This window comes from Heptranchias perlo, chromosome 1 (genome assembly GCF_035084215.1).
Source record: "Heptranchias perlo isolate sHepPer1 chromosome 1, sHepPer1.hap1, whole genome shotgun sequence".
NCBI classification, from domain to species: Eukaryota; Metazoa; Chordata; class Chondrichthyes; order Hexanchiformes; family Hexanchidae; genus Heptranchias; species Heptranchias perlo.
In genome coordinates, this window is record NC_090325.1 from 182,762,544 (window position 1) to 182,780,559 (window position 18,016).

General features: G+C 39.3%; 1 protein-coding gene across 4 annotated transcripts in view; it reads left to right on the forward strand.

The window, feature by feature from the left end:
• rnf170 (ring finger protein 170) overlaps window positions 1-17,533 on the forward strand; it is a 48,531-nt gene extending 30,998 nt beyond the window's left edge. For 2 of the 4 annotated variants that reach the window (XM_067994358.1, XM_067994356.1), the window contains 4 exons: window positions 3,224-3,297; window positions 12,908-13,018; window positions 15,821-16,086; window positions 16,833-17,533. In XM_067994358.1, coding sequence (XP_067850459.1) covers window positions 3,224-3,297; window positions 12,908-13,018; window positions 15,821-16,086; window positions 16,833-16,860 — 479 coding nt within the window. In that variant the 3' untranslated portion in view covers window positions 16,861-17,533. Of the gene's footprint in view, window positions 1-3,223; window positions 3,298-12,907; window positions 13,019-15,820; window positions 16,784-16,832 lie in introns of those variants that run through there. The other 2 variants (XM_067994355.1, XM_067994357.1) reach the window with 2 other exon arrangements.
• The last annotated feature ends 483 nt before the right edge of the window (window positions 17,534-18,016 follow it).

An 18,016-nucleotide genomic window follows, 5' to 3' on the forward strand; every position in this document is an offset into this window, starting at 1 on the left:
TAATGTTAAGTGACCCACATAGCATGCAGAAAATGAACTCATGGCCTCTCTAGGGGGACAGCAACCGCAGAATGATCAACTTCAACATAATCTGGGATTCAGAAGATCAGGAGCCTAGGATATAATTTTAAAAGGCTAACTCAAGGGTTTAACACACTCCAGTACAGGAGAAATTAAATACTTTTAAAGCCATTCAGCTGAGCACTGTAGAATAAATATATAGCTAGGACTGGGAAGCATAGACCAAATAAACATAATTCTAAATGGATCAACAAAATAACCAACAGTGATATAAGGAAACAAATTAACTAACATAAATTCTGCATGCCATGAGGGAGGACACTGGGATGAAAATCAGAATATTCAGAAACATGTTAAAAGGGTGGACAGAGGAGCAAAGAGGAATCTAGAAATGAGAGTAGCTACAGACCCAAAACAAACAGTAAGAAATTCTTTCAGTATCATAACAGGACAATCGGAGAAGGGGTGCAAACGGGGCCAAAGCTGAGATTAATATACTAAATGATGATTTCCTCAAAGAATTCACTAAGGAAGACATGAGCAATGGCAAGTCCCCCTACACTGAAAACAGGCTAATCTACATTGACTCCCTGTTTTCCCCAATGCATTGAATTTAAAATCCTTGTTCTCATCTTCATAACTCTCCATGGCCTCACGCCACCTTATTTCTACAACCATCTCCTGCCTTGTATGTCTTCTTGCATCCTTTGATCCTCCGACTCTGGCATCCCGCCCTCCCTTCAACCCAAAATTAGTAGCTACTCGTAGCACTGCACTCCGGAACAGTCTCTCTCTAAATCTCTCTCCTTTTAAGAACCTTCTCAAAATCCATCTTTTCAATCAAGCTTTCAGTTGCCTCTCCTAACTCTCCCACCATGACTTGGCATCTGTTCCTTTATCCATTTTTTTTTCATTTCCTCTTTGTAGAGCGCCTTGACACATTGCCTACATTAAAGACACTATATAACTGCAAGTCATTGTTGTCTGATGATATTTAAAGATGATCCGATGGATATGATTGTTAATACTTACACACAATCCATAAACCTGGGAATAGTACTGATACAACAGGGTACACCAGGCAGTTTTGTAGTACTTACAAAAAGACTTTTGGACTATTATAAGTTACATTGTGTCGCTTAATCTGGAAATGTTCACTATACTGCATGTCCGTCACTTTACTATGCAGTACACAGTGTGTATTGTAATCTCGGAAGAAGGTATGAAAGCATTTGGCGTGGAAGAAATGGAATTTAGGTATCCCAGTACTGACTAGGGAAACAGGGCCAATCTCTCAGAAATAGGTCAAAGATTTCAATGTCTAGCATCTGTGTAATCCTGCTGAATGTAAAATATGAAAATCAACAGAAATCTAGTTATGCTGAACATGATTAAAAATAAAATTACTCTTTCAGAATTTTTTTTAAATGAACCAGTTTCAAACGTGATTATGTTAATCAAGTGCATAATAGCTCCGAGATCCACTAATCACATCCGTGGCATTGTAGTGGAATATTTTGCTTAGTGGATGTGAGTTCTTTGTAGAGTGATATTTCTCCTCTTATAGATGCTTGTGCTTGTCAGTTGACTATGACTTCGTCCCTCTTTGTCATGTTCTTGAACGTCTGTTCCCTTAATTGGGGAGGTGGGATTCAGCTACTTAGTTATCTTCTCAGTCAGTTTCTGACAGGACCTACAATGGGGGAGGGAGGAATTGATATCTCTGTCAAAAGTTTCAAATCTCCTTTTTGGCACCTCATCCACAATGAAATCCACCTCTGTTCCTGGGATTCTAACTGTTTTCTGTGTGGCTTGCAAGTTGGCCACATTCATTAAGTGTGATAAGGGTCAGAAAAGTCTGCTTTCAGGCTCATTAGGCTTATTAACACAATAATTTCAACTATTTTCTGATTTACTACCTTAGCCTACTGCAGAAGATAAACTCAATGATGTTGGAATGTGAACAATACTGTCTTGCCACATGGCAAATATTTTTTCATCCAGTTGCTGTCAAAACGTACCGGCACGTTTCCTCCCAGATTGTGTAAAATCTGTACATTTTTTTAATTAACTTCTTATCGTATACCTTTTATTAATTCAATTCTAATTGATAAAAGGCAGAAAATCAGCATTGAGGTTGACATTTTCACTTATTAGGTATCCTGGAACGAATCTCCTGTTTGTTGAGATAATGATTCAGAACTTTCAGGAACAGTGTCCAATTTGACATCCATCATCATTGAAGATGTAATAAAAAGATTCAGACCAATAATTTATGGCTGTTCTTTTAGCAGAACTGAGGTTTTAGTTGCCAGTTGCAGAGCAGCATTACCGAGGGGCCTGGGAGTAGGTCACCTGACCAAATAAGGGAAGTAGGGAAAGGAACAATAGAGAAAGGAAGATACGCAGAAATTTGTTCAAAATCGTTTTAAATCATGCCTTCTTTGCTTCTGAGATTCTGCCCTTCCCCACTCAAACTTTTGAAATCCCATCCACCCATATCAGCTGGAAACAGCTGTTGCCATTCCCTCTGATCCTTGCACTTAAAGTGACACAAGAAGCATTGTAGCAGCACAACAATTCTGGTATTCTTGTGAGAAAGCTGTTGGTGTCCTCATTCTTTTACAATACCAATCTGGTAGAAGTGCATTTAAAAAAATCATTTAGATATAATCATTTTGAAGAACAATGATTACATTTTTAGCTAAGTAAATCTACCTTTTTAATTTCCAAGATGATTTGGTTACTTTTTGCTTAAAATAAAATTAAATGTTAATTTTGCAGTGTGATAACACAAGTATTGTATATGCTGTTTGACTCCAGATGTTGTGCTGTAAGGAGCGAACGGGGGCGGAGGATACAGATAAAGCTAACCACTTCTGTTCCCACTTGCATACATAACAACGGTGACTACACTTCAAAAGAGATTCATTGGCTGTAAAGTGCTTTGGAACGTCCTGAGGACGTAAAAGGCACTATATAAATGCAAGTTCATTTTTTCTCTTTGGCATTGGCGGTTGACCCCTCTTTCAATTCAAGTTAACAAAACTTAGCTATGGATCTGGGAGTAGGGGGAGAGGGAGAAAACATTACCAGGACTAACATCACATGGGTTTTTTTGTGCTAAAATGAGTAGCATGAAAATTGGTAAGTAACCATAGAAATGGCCTGTTTTACAATATAATTGTTCTTTTTTTCTTAGGTTCCTGTATTGTTGCATATTGGACATTTGGCACTTGGTTGGGAGCAGTTAACTGCCCCATTTGCAGACAAATGGTAAGATAAATAAAGCCATTAAATTATGATATTGGGTACAAAATTCATTACAAATGGTTTGACATATTAGAATTGGAGAAATGTTGCCAAAATCTTTTTTTACTTTTTCTTTACAAGATTCTTGGCAAGAAAAGCTTTTGATTTGATGAAATAATTCATTAAAGCAACTGCCATAGTAATAAGGCGTCAACTAAAGCAATCAAGTATATTTAATAAAGGATGGTAAAGTGCTTTACCCACAATAAGCAATTTTTGCTTGTTGGAACATGTGCTCATTTTATGGGCAAGTTGTACCAACCCTGGCAGTGGGAGCCATTAACAGTATTACAAATATTAGAGCCAGGAAAGGTAACTGGTTTAACAGTTGGGTGGGGAGGAGATCTAGGGAGCAGGAGGTGGGTCTCAAGGAAGAGATGAGCTTGGAGAGGGCAGTGGGAGAGAAACTGCAGAGCGACAAGTGATCAGATGTAGCTGCACAGATGATTTTACAGACAAATAGATCCATGAGCTCTTTGCACTTAGTCTTGGAGGTGAGGGTGACAAAAAGTGATTGGAGGAGTTTGTGGGTCACTGTTGTCTTCCAAAATAATCCTGAAGAAATGGCAGGTTTAGAAGAAGAAAGCGAGCTAGTGCTTAATGTGGCTGAGCTAGATCTCATGATAAAAAATAAGACCATTCACGTGCCAGGCACGCTTAAGTTTACGGTCCTTGAACTTAAGATTAAAGATGGAAATTGTAGCCACGGAACAGAGTGGGAGACTGAGCGACTTGTTGGGAACAGTGGCATTGAAAACAGACAAGGGACACTTGAGCAGATGAACAACGGCCGAGCTGTCATGAAAGTACAGGGCCAGAGAACAAGAAATTGGAGTTTAAGTGAATCTGTGAAAGGGTTGAGGGAAGATGTTTTTTCCCCTGGGCAGGGTGAGGATACTACAGTTGGAGGAAGGTAGTGGCTGTAGGTAGTAAAAGAAACAAGAAAGTGGTCAGAGAGAGTCTTAACGGTGATAGATACAGGGAAGTGGAGAGGCAGTGTGAGAGGGTGAGGTTGGTGGGCCTATTCTGCCCATGGAACAGTACATACACCAGCTTGGTGATGCAGGCGTCTGGGATGTCGACTGATAGATATGATTTTTTGAGTAAGATTATGACAGGCTGTTGCTTAAAAGTCTGTGGGACAGGCCTTTCTCCAGTCTCCAGATGTTAGTGAGGAGGACTTTGCAGGGTTGACTTGCTAAGATTGCCTAAGTCTTATCCTGATACAATGCCTGGGCCATTGCTGACAGGTCTATCCAATATCTTCCTTCCTTTTATGCTTGGTAGCAATTGCTACGTCAATTCAGAATCAACCGCTTAGTGTGGGACTTGACTCGTGTAGGCCAGACCAGTGTAGGTTGAAATCACAGAACTATAGATGTTCACAGCATAGAAGGTGGCCATTTGGCCTATAACGTCAATACCCTTCCTATAGTGTGGAGCCTAATACTGAACACAGTACTCTGAGATCTTAAGTTTTTATACAGGCTCATCATTTCCTCTTTCCTTTTATATTCTATAGCTCTTGAGATGAAACCTAAAATTCCACTACCTATCTGAGATACTTTCAACAGGGAAAACCATGTAACTTTATATGAGGGTTTATAATCCATAATTAATACAAATGGGATTGTTATTTATGACAAACAGTAATAGTCCAAATCCACTGTAGTTATGTAGAACTGATCCTCTTCCTCTGCTCCAAGCCTCAGCCCCAGCCCCAGAAATGCTTCTGCTCCTGGCCTGTGTTGCTCCCAGTTGCTAGGTAATAGGAAACTGATGCCACTCCATCCCTGCACCAGCTCAATCCTCCTGTCATGTTTTAGTTCTGTTTCAACTCCCACTTCATCCAATTCCTTTATGTTTCATTCCATGGTTGACTGATCTGCTCCACTCCCCGCTATGAGTTCCATTCCCCAACCTCACTGCTTTGTTCCCCACCTCATCTCCCAGACTTCTTGTGAGCAATACCACAGACGATCTACTGTTTCTAAATAAATTGTAACTATTTTTAATTCTGCGCACTCTCTTCTCCCTATTTTCCTCTGTTGCCTCGTTCTCCATTTTCTTTATCCCATTTTTATTAATTTTATCCTTTTTTAAACCTAATCTGATGTCCTATTCTAATTTTTTTCTCCTCCAAAAATTATTTTGGAATCTGTACTTGTCTTGTTTCTTCTTCCTCATGGTTCTTATTAATAATTTTGGAAATTAAAACAATTTTTTTTTTACAAAATGGGCTTTAGTTGGCTGAAAAATAGTTTTAAGGACCAGTTTTTCAGCCAATTGAAAGTCCAGACTTTGAAGATTGACACAGATGTGACCAGATCAGTATTTGACACTTTTTACCTGTCAAAACATGAGGAGGATACTCGTTAATGTCCCCCTGTGCATTAATGGTACCCAGATGAGTACATTTATCTATGGTGCTAGAAGGGTTAAAATGGAGAAAGTTGTCACATTAAAGGAGAAGGAAAACCTAGAGGAAGACTTTGCTATATACTTACTTGTGTTTTTCAATGGAGAACTTGTGTCTTAATGGGAAGGGCAAGTGATTTCTTGCATTTACCCCTGACAGCATAACCTACTCAGTCAGTTAGTTTCTCTCCTCACAGCCAGTTTAGTTTCAAAGTGTCGATGTTCCACCTCGCTCCATCTGCTGAACTGTAAAGGAAGTTTCCAGCTGTTACGGTAGCCAGCTAGAAATTTCCTTTGGTGAAGAGAGGCAGAATACTGCCAGTAAAAGTGAGTGAGTGGATACTGTTATGTCAATTCAACTGAATTTGATTTTGAAAAATGTCCGGGAACCCAAATCTTCAATTCTTTTTATTGTGGTGAATCTGAACCAATGTGTTCAGAGATCAAAAGCAACATATACGATTATTAATCTGTGAAATTATCTGCTGCAAAAGTACCTCCCTGCAATTTTTGACAGCTTTTCCCACGCTAAATCACTTGCCCTACTCGAAGGAGGTGACTGAATAAGTAGTGGTTACTTACTTCAATTTGGCTAGGTGAGATACTTCAAACTGAAAGCAGCTTTCCTTCTTTGTTCCATGATGGTACTACCTACCTCTAACATTCTTTAGAAAAGATTAAATAATTCCAACGGGAAACATCACATCCATGCTAATTTTTAAAAATAAATTATGTACTCCTGAAAAGGTAACAAAAATCCTGTGCAAACCAAATCAAAATTTTAGTTTTTCTCCATCAGACAGCCAGAGCTGCAAGGGGAGGGCTCAGAGCACACGGTGGGCTTTCATCCTCCACCCAAAGAATTAACACTGGAATTATTCATCAGCTGCATGGACAGCAGCCAACTGCAGCTTCAAACACAAAGCAGGAACGGGCCATCACAGAACTGAACCAGAGAAAGTTATGCTATTCATTACAGAGCGAGGGTACTGTGGCTCAGAGTTAGGTCATTGTCAGTCAGCATTAGTATTAGAAAAACTTTTTTTCCTGCAAAGGCTCATTATATTATGGAGTGCTTTCCATCAAGTGGCTATTGAAGCTAAGTATACTTAAAGAAAAATATTCAAGGATATTGGGGGAAAGCGATTAAACTAGATGGCTCAGTGCACTTGCACAGTCATAATGGGTTGAACTTTCTACAATTCCATAAACTGTGCTTATACTTAAGAATTAAAGACTTCTTTAGCCATATTTCTCAAAGCACCTGATTCAACTGGGAGCTGGAGAAGTGCGTGATGGAATAGTTGAGTCATATGAAGCTGCAGTGGACTTGAATCAGAACCAAAATTTCTGCCTGAATTGGCATCTGACTTCCACTTTCATTGGTTTAAAGAAAAGGATTTTCAGTTCTGAGATTGATGGACTGTAGACTTATGTTTATCCGACTAACTTCATGTATCCTGTAGGAACAAAACCTTATGCATCAGTGTCCAAAGATGATTGATTTATTGAATATTAACTACACCAGTAGTACATCCACCACTGGGGAACATTTCCCAATGTGTTCTGGAATTGATTCCTCGAGGACTGTTACGGATTAAAAGAAAAATATATTCATGAAGGAACTGTGTCTGACTCTGCAGACCCGGTGTGTTTGGGGTGCAGAGGCTGGTAATAATCTTTGAGCTTTTTCTGTGATTTAGTAACAAATATTATTTGATCTGTGGGCCTTAGATAGTCCAAAAGTTTCAGAAAGGTGGTGTGCTTCCTTTTTTTTATAAAATGTGGGCCTGGGGGTGGGGGGTGTGGGGGATGAGAAAAATCCAAACCAAATAAATGTCAAAAGAACCTCTATATGAGGAGAAGAAATAGAACGAGAAGGGCCAGGGAACGGAAGGAAGTAAAAAAAAAAACAGAAGAGTGCATCAATAACATCAGAGTTGTGCTGAACAATAGTTAGTGTAATTGTAGTATTTAATTCAATCGTTTCCAGTTCAGATGAATTATTGCTGCTCTCAATTGTTGTCTTAGTTATTGACTTTCAAATCCATCTCAATAAATGGAACAGGTCTGTTAAATAACGGACAGATTAGGGAGACTAAAGAACATGAGAAGTTAGGAACAAGATATTGTAGGATATATTATTCAGGAAATTAGTGTAATCAATTGCAGTCCTTGCAAATAAGTGAAACCTCTGATCATTCAAACTGGAAGAAGCTATTCAAGCACTCAACATTAATTAACATCAAGTTATGTGTTTTCTATAACTGACCAGCTGTGTCAGTGAAACCTGCAGTGAGTCACTGCATACTGGAAGTTTAGGTGGGGCATCTTTTGCCTCAAACATCATTTTGTTGGTGCTTGCTGCTTAGCTAGAAACTACTGGTGTGGAATTTCTGTTGAAGGCTTGGGTTAGTGAATGGCAGTTAATATTCCCACTTGCCAAGTGCCAGGTAATGACCATCTCCAACAAGAAAAGCCCAACAACCTCCCCCCTGACCTTCAAAGGTACCATCATCACTGAGTCCCTATTAACATCCAGGGAGTCATCATTGACCAGAAGTTTAACTGGACCCGCCATATCAATACCATAATTGCAAGAGCAGAACAGATGCTGGGCACTTTTTGACCTTTCAAAGCCTTTCTACCACGTACAGGGCTCAAGTGTCAGCCTTGGCTGAGTGATAGTACTCTTGTCTCTGAGTCAGAAAGTCACAGGTTCAAGCCCCATTTCAGAGACTCGAGCGCATGATCTAGGCTGACATTTTAGTGCAGTATCGAGAGAGTGACACACTTTCAGAGATGTCCTCTTTTGTATGAGACATTAAACCAAAGCCCCATTTGTTCTTTGGTGTATGTAAAAGATCCTATGGCACTATTTGAAGAAGAGTAGGGAGTTCTCCTGGTGCCCTGGCCAACATTTTATCCCTCAACCAACACTACTGAAAAACAGATTATCAGGTCATTTATCTCATTGCTTTGTGAGGCTTTGCTGTGTGTAAAGTGACCACACTTCAAAAGTACTTAATTGGCTGTGAAACACTTTGGGACATCCTGAGGACATGAAAGGTGCTAAATAAATGCCAGTTCTTTCTCTAAGTCAGGAGTGTAATGGAATATTCACAACTCACCCGGTTGGGTGAAACTGCAACAGTACTCAAGAGGAAAGAGCACCTTTACCACTGGATATAATATCCACCCCCTCCACCATGGGCACCTTGTGGCTGGAGTATGTATGTTAGCATAGTGGTTATGTTACTGGAATAATAATCCAGTGGCTTGGACTAATAATCCAGAGGTCATTAATTCAAATCCCACTATGGCAGTTTGAGAATTTGAATTTAGTTTTTAAAAAATGGAAATAAAAAGCTGGTATCAGTAAGAAGTGTCCATGAAGCTGTCAGATTGTCATAAAAAAGGAACTGTTCTTTAGGGAAGGAAGCTCTGGGTCTTGGATATTCTCTTGGTTACAGCAGTGCTAAAGGTACTATATAAATGAAAGTTGTTGTTACCGGTCACTCCTATAAGAATATGTCTCCTACTATTCTCTAAATAAATAGGGGCTATCATGACTTAATGGGTCTGAGCTAAGACAATTGACCCTTTTTGTATCAGTTTGAAGTAGACAGTGAGCCATGACATTCCACAAACTAACTTGTCTAGCTTTAATACACAACTTCGATACCTGCAGCCTGTGTTTTTTTTAAACCTGTGTAACTTTGCTTTGTTTTAAAACACAATATTTAACAATAACTCATTCCCACATCCTTTACCTGGAAAAAATAGTGATCATAAATCCTGAAACATGACAGAGCCCTTACCATGGGATTCAGTATGGCCATTCCCTTGTATGTCCTTATGATGGAAGTAGAGTAGAAGCAGGAGGAAGAGGAAATAACTGAGGCAAGCAGGATAAGCCTACACCAAAGGAGAAGACTACCAACTTAAGAGGTACACTTCCACCACATCACTCCCTCAAGATTGTAAGATATCTGGTTAAAGAAGCAACAGTTCATTAAGGAGGCATAGAAGGAACTGTCTCAACCATTCAAAACAACTTCTCAAATACATAAATCAAACAAAGAACAGACATACCTCAGAACACTGGACTTTGTATCACAAAGTGCATACAACAGGTGCTTCTTTTAACCACCATAACTACCCTGGTGGCTCCCCGTGCTGTTCTTAAACCTATCCTGGTTCTGCACACCAAGGTGCTCCCTGAGGGCCAGAGACACCCATGGGCTTGGCTGCACTGTGGTGTTACAAGCTTCTTGGGACTAAGGTGACCCTCGTCTCAGGGCTTCTGAGTCCCAGGAGGACTTGTCCGGCTGAGTTGTCACTGCAGTTGCATGGACAGCCTGGTCCTGTATCCTGCTACCAACATGAGCACGCATCTGAGGAGGCTAGCTAAAAAAAGTCACTAGCTGTTACTGTGAAGGTAGATTCTATTCAGGCCACTTGTGCTAGGTCCTGGACCTGAATGCCCACTGATCAGTGGGAGGGCAGACTTCATGGTATCAGATAGATCCAACACACCCCGAGAGATGGCACTCCAAAGCTCTTGGAAGCTAGTTTTCATTGTTCTCTCCAAACGGGTCCCCAAGGCATTAAGTGGGCGAAGCACATGAAATCCTTGCAGCTGCAGGATCAGTGGATCAGGCAGCTCCAACAGCATTCTGGAAGAATATAGAAGCAGCACCGAGCTGCAGGAGGAGCACTCATGTGCATATATGAACAATAGTTGATGAGGAAGTAGAAGTGGAAAGTGCCACTTCCATGTTAGAGAGGCCTGCACTTTACACATTCACCATAACCCAGAGACATTGAACTCTAGGTCTTGTCTGTTTATAGCCTGAAAAATAGCACTCAACAGTAGAGTTGCGCTCATAGTCGTTGTCAGTGTCGCAAATTTAAACATTATATCCTTTCTCTTTACAGATGATGTCTGGCCTGCTCTGTGTTTCTAATATTTTCTGTTATTTCAGATTTCCATCATTTGCAGTTTATCCTTATTTCATATGGTTTATGAGCCATTTAAACAGTTTATATTTGTTCCATTCACAAGGTCTATATCTGTGATATTCACAGGTTATATCTGAGTCATTCCAAAAATTTCTATCTGTTCTATTTACACAGTTTATATCTGATTTTCACAGTTTATATCTGCACTATTCAATTTAAGTCTGCTATTTACAGTCTACATTTGTGCCAATCACAGTTTGTGCCATTTAAACAAATTATGTCTTTGCTGTACAAACAGTTTATATTTTCTACTCACACAGTTTATGTCTATGCCATTCACCAGGTCTATAATCTGTGATATTCACAAGTTATGTCTGTGCCATTGTATCTGTGCCATTTATAAGGGGTACAGGAACAGAGAGACGTGGGGGGTATATGTACACAAATCGTTGAAGATGGCAGGGCAGGTTGAGAAAGCAATTAAAAAAACATACGGGATCCTGGGCTTTATAAATAGAGGCATAGAGTGCAAAAGCAAGGAAGTTATGATGAACCTTTATAAAACACTGGTTCAGCCACAACTGGGAGTATTGTGTCCAGTTCTGGGCACTGCACTTTAGGAAAGATGTGAAGGCCTTAAAGAGGGTCAGAAGAGATTTACTAGAATGATTCCAGGGATGAGGGACTTCAGTTAGGTGGATAGACTGGAGAAGCTGGGGTTGTTCTCCTTGGAACGCAGAAGGTTGAGAGGAGATTTGATAGAGGTATTCAAAATCATGAAGGGTCTAGACAGAGTAGATAGAGAGAAACTGTTCCCATTGGTGGAAGGGTCAAGAATCAGAGGACATAGATTTAAGGTGATTCGCAAAAGAACTAAAGGTGACATGAGGAAAAACTTTTTTACACAGCGAGTGGTTAAGATCTGGAATGCACTGCCCGAGGGGGTGGTGGAGGCAGATTCAGTCGTGGCCTTCAAAAGAGAACTGGATAAGTACTTGAAAGGAAAACATTTGCAGGGCTATGGGGATAGGGTGGGGGATTGGGACTAGCTGGATTGTTCTTGTATAGAGCTGGCACGGACTCAAAGGGCCGAAAGGCCTCCTTCCGTGCTGTAACCTTTCTATGATTCTATTCTATGGTTCAATATCTGTGCCATTCACAAGGTCTATATCTATGATATTCAAAGGTTATGTCTGTGCCATTTGTTGGGTTTATAGGATAGTAATTTATCCTTACCCTTAATACAAGTTCGAGGACCAGGAAACACTGAGACATCTGATTAATATTTTTTATTCATCAAAACATTGATATAACCCATTGTAGTGCCCATGAGACTGGCACCAAAAGCACTCACGTGCAACGGACTCATTGGGTGCTGTAGGCATCTTGACTGCTCATGCTAGCCTAAGCAAGACTAGGTAAAAGTCCCTAAGGGGGCTCTGGTGTGCTGTATCTTTATAGGATTAATTATGTCTCCCTAATGTGACAGTTTTACATCAGCACGATCTATTTACATCTAGGAAGTGTGTGCACACTTCCTGCCTGTCATTTTGGAGGTGTAGGCTGCATAGCACCTGAAAAATGGGTGCTACACGGCCCAATTTCTAGGCCGGTGTCTTTTATTTGGACGTTTGTGAACCAATACAGTGCAGCACATCAGAGGGCCCAGTCCAACAGACATACAGGGTTGTATTAAAGTAAGCTGGAATAGAACAATAATTCAGCTGGTTTCATTCCTAACTGTGTCGTCAGCAGCACTGTTACTAGCAGGCCCTTGGTAGCTGACACCTGAATAATATCCATGGATGCAGCACACCTTTTACCATCTCCAATGGCACCACTACACAACACATAACCCCCGGAGATAGCCAGGGCCGATCAAATGGCCCCTAGAAAGACCTATTGTTTGTCAGCTTGGTTCTCAATATATGAGGATACCATGAGCAACACCACAAGAGATCTGTTAAATGTGATCATAATGTACAGATTAACCATTCAAACCTCCCCTCAGAATCTATACAGATAATTAATATGGTCATGAACAGCACTATGACTTTAGGTCAAAATTTGAGTTAAAGCCTGTCGGCTAAAATAATTTTAATAGTAAACAAATTAGTAGATTAATTGCCATGTATGCTTAGATTATGTACAGTGATAATTTAATTTGTCATTTTAATTGTCTTGTGAGCAGGTTACATTGTTATTCCCACTGTTCCCAGTGAATGACCAGCAGCCAGAATCTATGCAGGTTATTCAAGATATAAATGACTATAACAGAAGATTCTCTGGTCAGCCCAGATCTGTAAGTTGAATGTATACTGGAATTTTATTACTGTAAATCATAAGTTAATACTAAAAGTTAATATAATTAGGAAAAAAATGATTTTCACTAACAATATTTACTATTATGTTTGGGTTAAAATATTTTATATTTCAGTAATTCTGTAGCCACATGTCTCCAGCTTCAATGTAAAATAGTTAAATCTAAACCGCTGTGCACCTTCCCTCTTCTAAGTTTAAGCCTATTTTTGAAGGAATAACCATCTTTTGGAATACACATTCCAGAAATCCTTCCTCCACATATCTAGTATTGAGTGTACCCAGTTATTGTGCTTGTCCTTTTGAGCTATGACGGGTCCACCTGAAAAGATTCCTTCTATGTGTGGTTGTCCCAGACATTCTTAGCCTCCAGAATTTCCCACATCATGCAAGTTGTGCACAATATTGGTCTTGTCTGTACTGCCATACTAATTATACACTAGTTGATAATTAACCTTCACCTGATCTAGTGTGGTGGATCAGCCCAACTCTCACTCATTACCTAACTCCTGCTCAGACTAAACTCTCTCTTTAGATTAATCTCACTCTGTTGCTCCTCACTCAGGTGCATCATAGCTTATTATGTATAACAACTCCATGATCTTTACAAGATCCATCCAAACAAACCCCTCATTATGTAATTCCTTATTGACTATAGTGGCTTTTGTTTTTAGACCGCGTTGATCTGATCATAGTACCATAGCAACTCCTTCAGGATTGAATAATTTGTATTGAAGTGTGTAAATTTTTTATCCTGGGCATCTTTGAGGGATTGGTTAAGGAGAAATTCCAGAGTATCTCTTCTTGTAAATTCTAGCCTGTGTTTATTCACCTGCCCAGTGGAGTATATAATTTGTACACAAATTAATGGCAATGATGGACTGAATGACCTTATCTCTTTCAATACTTACATTGTTACTTCAGTTGTCCCATTCATGTCTCTTTTTCCCCCCAACTTCTTAATTATCCTATGCATGTAATTCATTCTAAGCTTAGGGGTACTTGAGTTACAGTAATTACTGTGAAAATTGGCCACTCATTTAATGATCAGCCCACCATATCTACATTTTGGAATGTTGACCCTCTAGAAATCAGGAGAATGCATGTAGTTTCCTGAGCACTTTGTTTCATCCAAACAGGACAAAATCCATCCAAAAACCCGATCAATTTCTTCCCTATTCATTAATAACATTATTGATGCAGTCAGTGGCCACATATAGTCCATTTGCCCCTCACCTCTGTCTCTGGGCCTCCATGACTTAAGCTGTAACTATTGCTGGAGCCATGATACATGAAGAGGCTGGGGAGAGCTGAGTTGCAAGTCAAGTCAGACCTTGCTACAAGCTGCTAGAACATCACAGGTGACTGAAATCTGACGAACAGGTCTAACTATAGGCAGAGATTTTTTAAAAGGGTGATCGCTATATAACTGGAAGTAAATGTTTTGAGATTGAGCTGCTGCTTTTCATTCAATTCAATCCATTCGTTCAATTCACATAAGCAAACTGTTGCAAATTTTGAGTCTGCACTAGATATTTTCATAGCCTCAACATCACCAGTCACTCCACTAAATGGTCCTTAAATCCCCTATAATCAGGAGTATACTTTTAAAGCCCAATATTTAGTTAAATTATTGTGTAACCCTGGGACTATAACAATAAGATGTTTTGTTCTGGATACTGTGATCTTGCACATACCACTACATGTTGTCCCATTTAACAAAAAGCAAACTAAAAAGCCAATTGTAAACTCACAAGCTAGTTTATTTTACCTGTAATATATGAATGAACAGAATACAGTTTTCACGGTGAGATTTACATATTTCCTATCACTCTGTCGATGCAAAATTTGCCCTTTGATGTAGGCCTACCTCACTTTACAAGGCAGCAACCCTGAACTGACTTGGCATTAACTTTAAAAAGTGTCCTCTGCCCCTCTAACTGTTTCCAACTCAAACCTGCATTCCAGAGAGAAGAGAAGACAAGCTTGACCTCTGACCCCCTTGTCTGTCGGACAGGCTTGCCAAGCTACCAATCAATGTTGCCACTTTGAACCCCCCCCCCCCCCCTCCCCTCTTGGTGTGGGAGCCATGGCGATTGCATTACCTGATCAATTGATGCCTCTGACAGTGCCTCTGAGTGGAAACAATTCAACATTACAGGTGTGAATCTCCCTGGAATGTGCTAATGAAGCCCTCTCCCTGTTGTCTCAAATCTCATATAGATAGTGGTTTTGAAGATAGGTCTGCGCCCAAAACAGATTTTGTTCAGATTTCCAGCACCTGTAGTTTTGTGCTTTTTGCTACATAACCGTTTTAATGGCTTACCCGTTTTGCTTTGGGATAACCCATCAAAATTCTTAATCACCCTTCATTTCAGCAGCTCCAGGCAATCAAGTCAGAAAAGTATGCTTCAGCTCTGAGAACGAATCCTTAGTAACCTGAACCTAACTTTAAATCAGAAATATATAAATTAAACCAAAAATCCCATCCAGGCCAAATAGGTAAAAAATCTTGTTACATTACACAGACCAATCAGTTTGTTTAAACAGCCCATTCAGTTCATTCATTTCATTTCAATGATCTAGAAGTCGTGAGAAAGATTGCTTACTGATATTTATTCTTTTAAGTGAGCTCTTCATTTATCATGCATTCATTTTGGTGGTTCGGACTGTTATGTGATTTCATGTTTATTTCTTATCATGGTCTTATATAATGTAAGGAAATATCATCTTCACACAGCACCAGTAGGCATTTTAAGAGTAATTTATCACATTTCTGCTGTAGGTTATAGATCGTATATTGGATCTACCCACACTACTACGACATGCCTTCACAGAACTGTTCTCCATTGGCGGTCTTTTCTGGATGTTTCGAATAAGAATTTTCCTCTGTCTAGCTGGTGCCTTGTTCTATTTAGCGTCACCACTGGACTTTATTCCTGAGGCTTTCTTTGGAATTCTGGGATTTCTGGATGACCTATTCGTTATTTTTCTACTCCTCATCTATATTTCCATCATGTATCGAGAGGCGGTAACACAGAGATTGAATAGGTGAATTAATGTTCCTATAACAAGAAAAACCTAATTACAATTGTTAAAAGTGAACATTTTTCTGGAAGGACTATTGTTACCTCTTGAGCAGGTTAGAATCTTTTGCAAACCATGGGTTCCAAGTTAACATTAAATAACTAATAAGAATGCAATACTTAAATTTGCAATTACAGCATTTTGTTTGCAAAGTAATGCAGGTCAGTTTGAAATAAGTAAGGAAATACTAAGCTGCTTGTATTGGAAAACTGGTTTTCATACATTGAGTTAAAATATGAATTATTGAGGACTGGAGAAGTTTCATTGAGTTGAATTACTAAAGGGTGTAATTGAGGTAATCAATTCGGGGACAGTCAGATACAAGATTTTTTTTAATGTGAGTTTTGGTTATTTAAATGAAACTGAAACAATAGCAAATCATGATGCTAGATTATGTGCTTTGAGTTCTAGTTTCTCCTGTTGATTTGCACTTTGTATAAAAATGTAGATGAAAATTGAAGATGCCTATTGTGTGTGTTGTTAGGAATTTAAATATTAAAGGAACAGACTTCATTGTAAATAGAGTGCGGTGGTTTTTATACCTGCATATTTTCTATGCTAAGAACACAATTTTCATTTGATATTATTGGAAAAATTTTGGATTCCAGGCATGTAACAAAATGTGAACAAATTGTTCCTTTTTATTAAAAAGTTCCGAAAACCTTGTTTGTAATGAATTGATGATACTAGTTCACCATTCATTTCTCTAGACAGCACCACAACGTCTTCATAAACTGATCCTAAAGAAATAATGAAAATCACCAAGAGTTGGGACATCGTTACTGAGAAGCTCAACTCTGAAGTATTTAGAAGATAAAATAGTGAGGTTGAAGCGATGACAGAAGTGGATCGGAGAGGAATGGCATAGTGCATTGGGATAGGCTCTGACCTCCACACTGCTATGTTCCCGATTTAAACCGGTCTACTATGCGTCAGTGATGAGGAATAGGAGAAAAAAAATTGGAAGTAGTTATGGAACCTGGTGACTGGTTTCAGTCAGCATCATTGATGTCCACCCACCATGTTGGATTTTTTGTGATGGAAAGAGATCTGACTGTAATGTAAGGGGGCTACAAATGTCTGCACTATCTCTGGGTAAGAAGGGGGAAATAAATCTGCCAGTGTTACCACTCACTGCCATCCAATGACTCTGCTTGAAAGCACATATATCTGGTTATCAGATGAGTATAGGATTGGGCTCACCTGTGATGCCTTCCATGATTAAATGTCTGCTAATTACTCAATATTAGGGCTCATACTTGGATCTGGAGTAGTCAAAAATGAATCAAACAACCCTGCTCCCCCCTCTGCTTCAACTTTTTATCCACTTTTTGCATAAACAATACAATTGTCTGTAGCTCAACTACTCCTAGTGACAAAACATTAAATGCTGCAATAACTCCTAAGAATAAAGAGAAAATTTGAATAAAGTTAAAATATAAAAAAGGTTGAGTTGTAAGGTATATCTCTTATTTCACACTTGTGTAAGAGAAAATTAATTGAAATAAAGAATTTTGATAATATTATAGTGCACTGAATGCAAAATGCACACGTTCAAGCTTAGGCAAAAGAAGACAGGCAAAATTAGACAAGTCTGAGTTTGTTCCTGTTCCATGCAGTTGGAAGAGCCTAAAATGAGAATTGGATCACATGAAGGTAGCTGCACCCTAGTTGTTTGGTTCAAGTTTCATTTCATTGCAACAGTTTGCAGTGCCCACAATATAAGTACTTATAGCTTTAATAAAAGTAATTGCCACTAAAAATACTAGGATAGAACCACCTCTATAGCATTCTTTTGCTTTCCGTGGCTCTCCAACAAAGAAACTAAGATAAATTATGGGAGTAAACTTCCCCAGAGGCTCTCCCAGTCATCCACTGTAACTTCAGCAGGGGA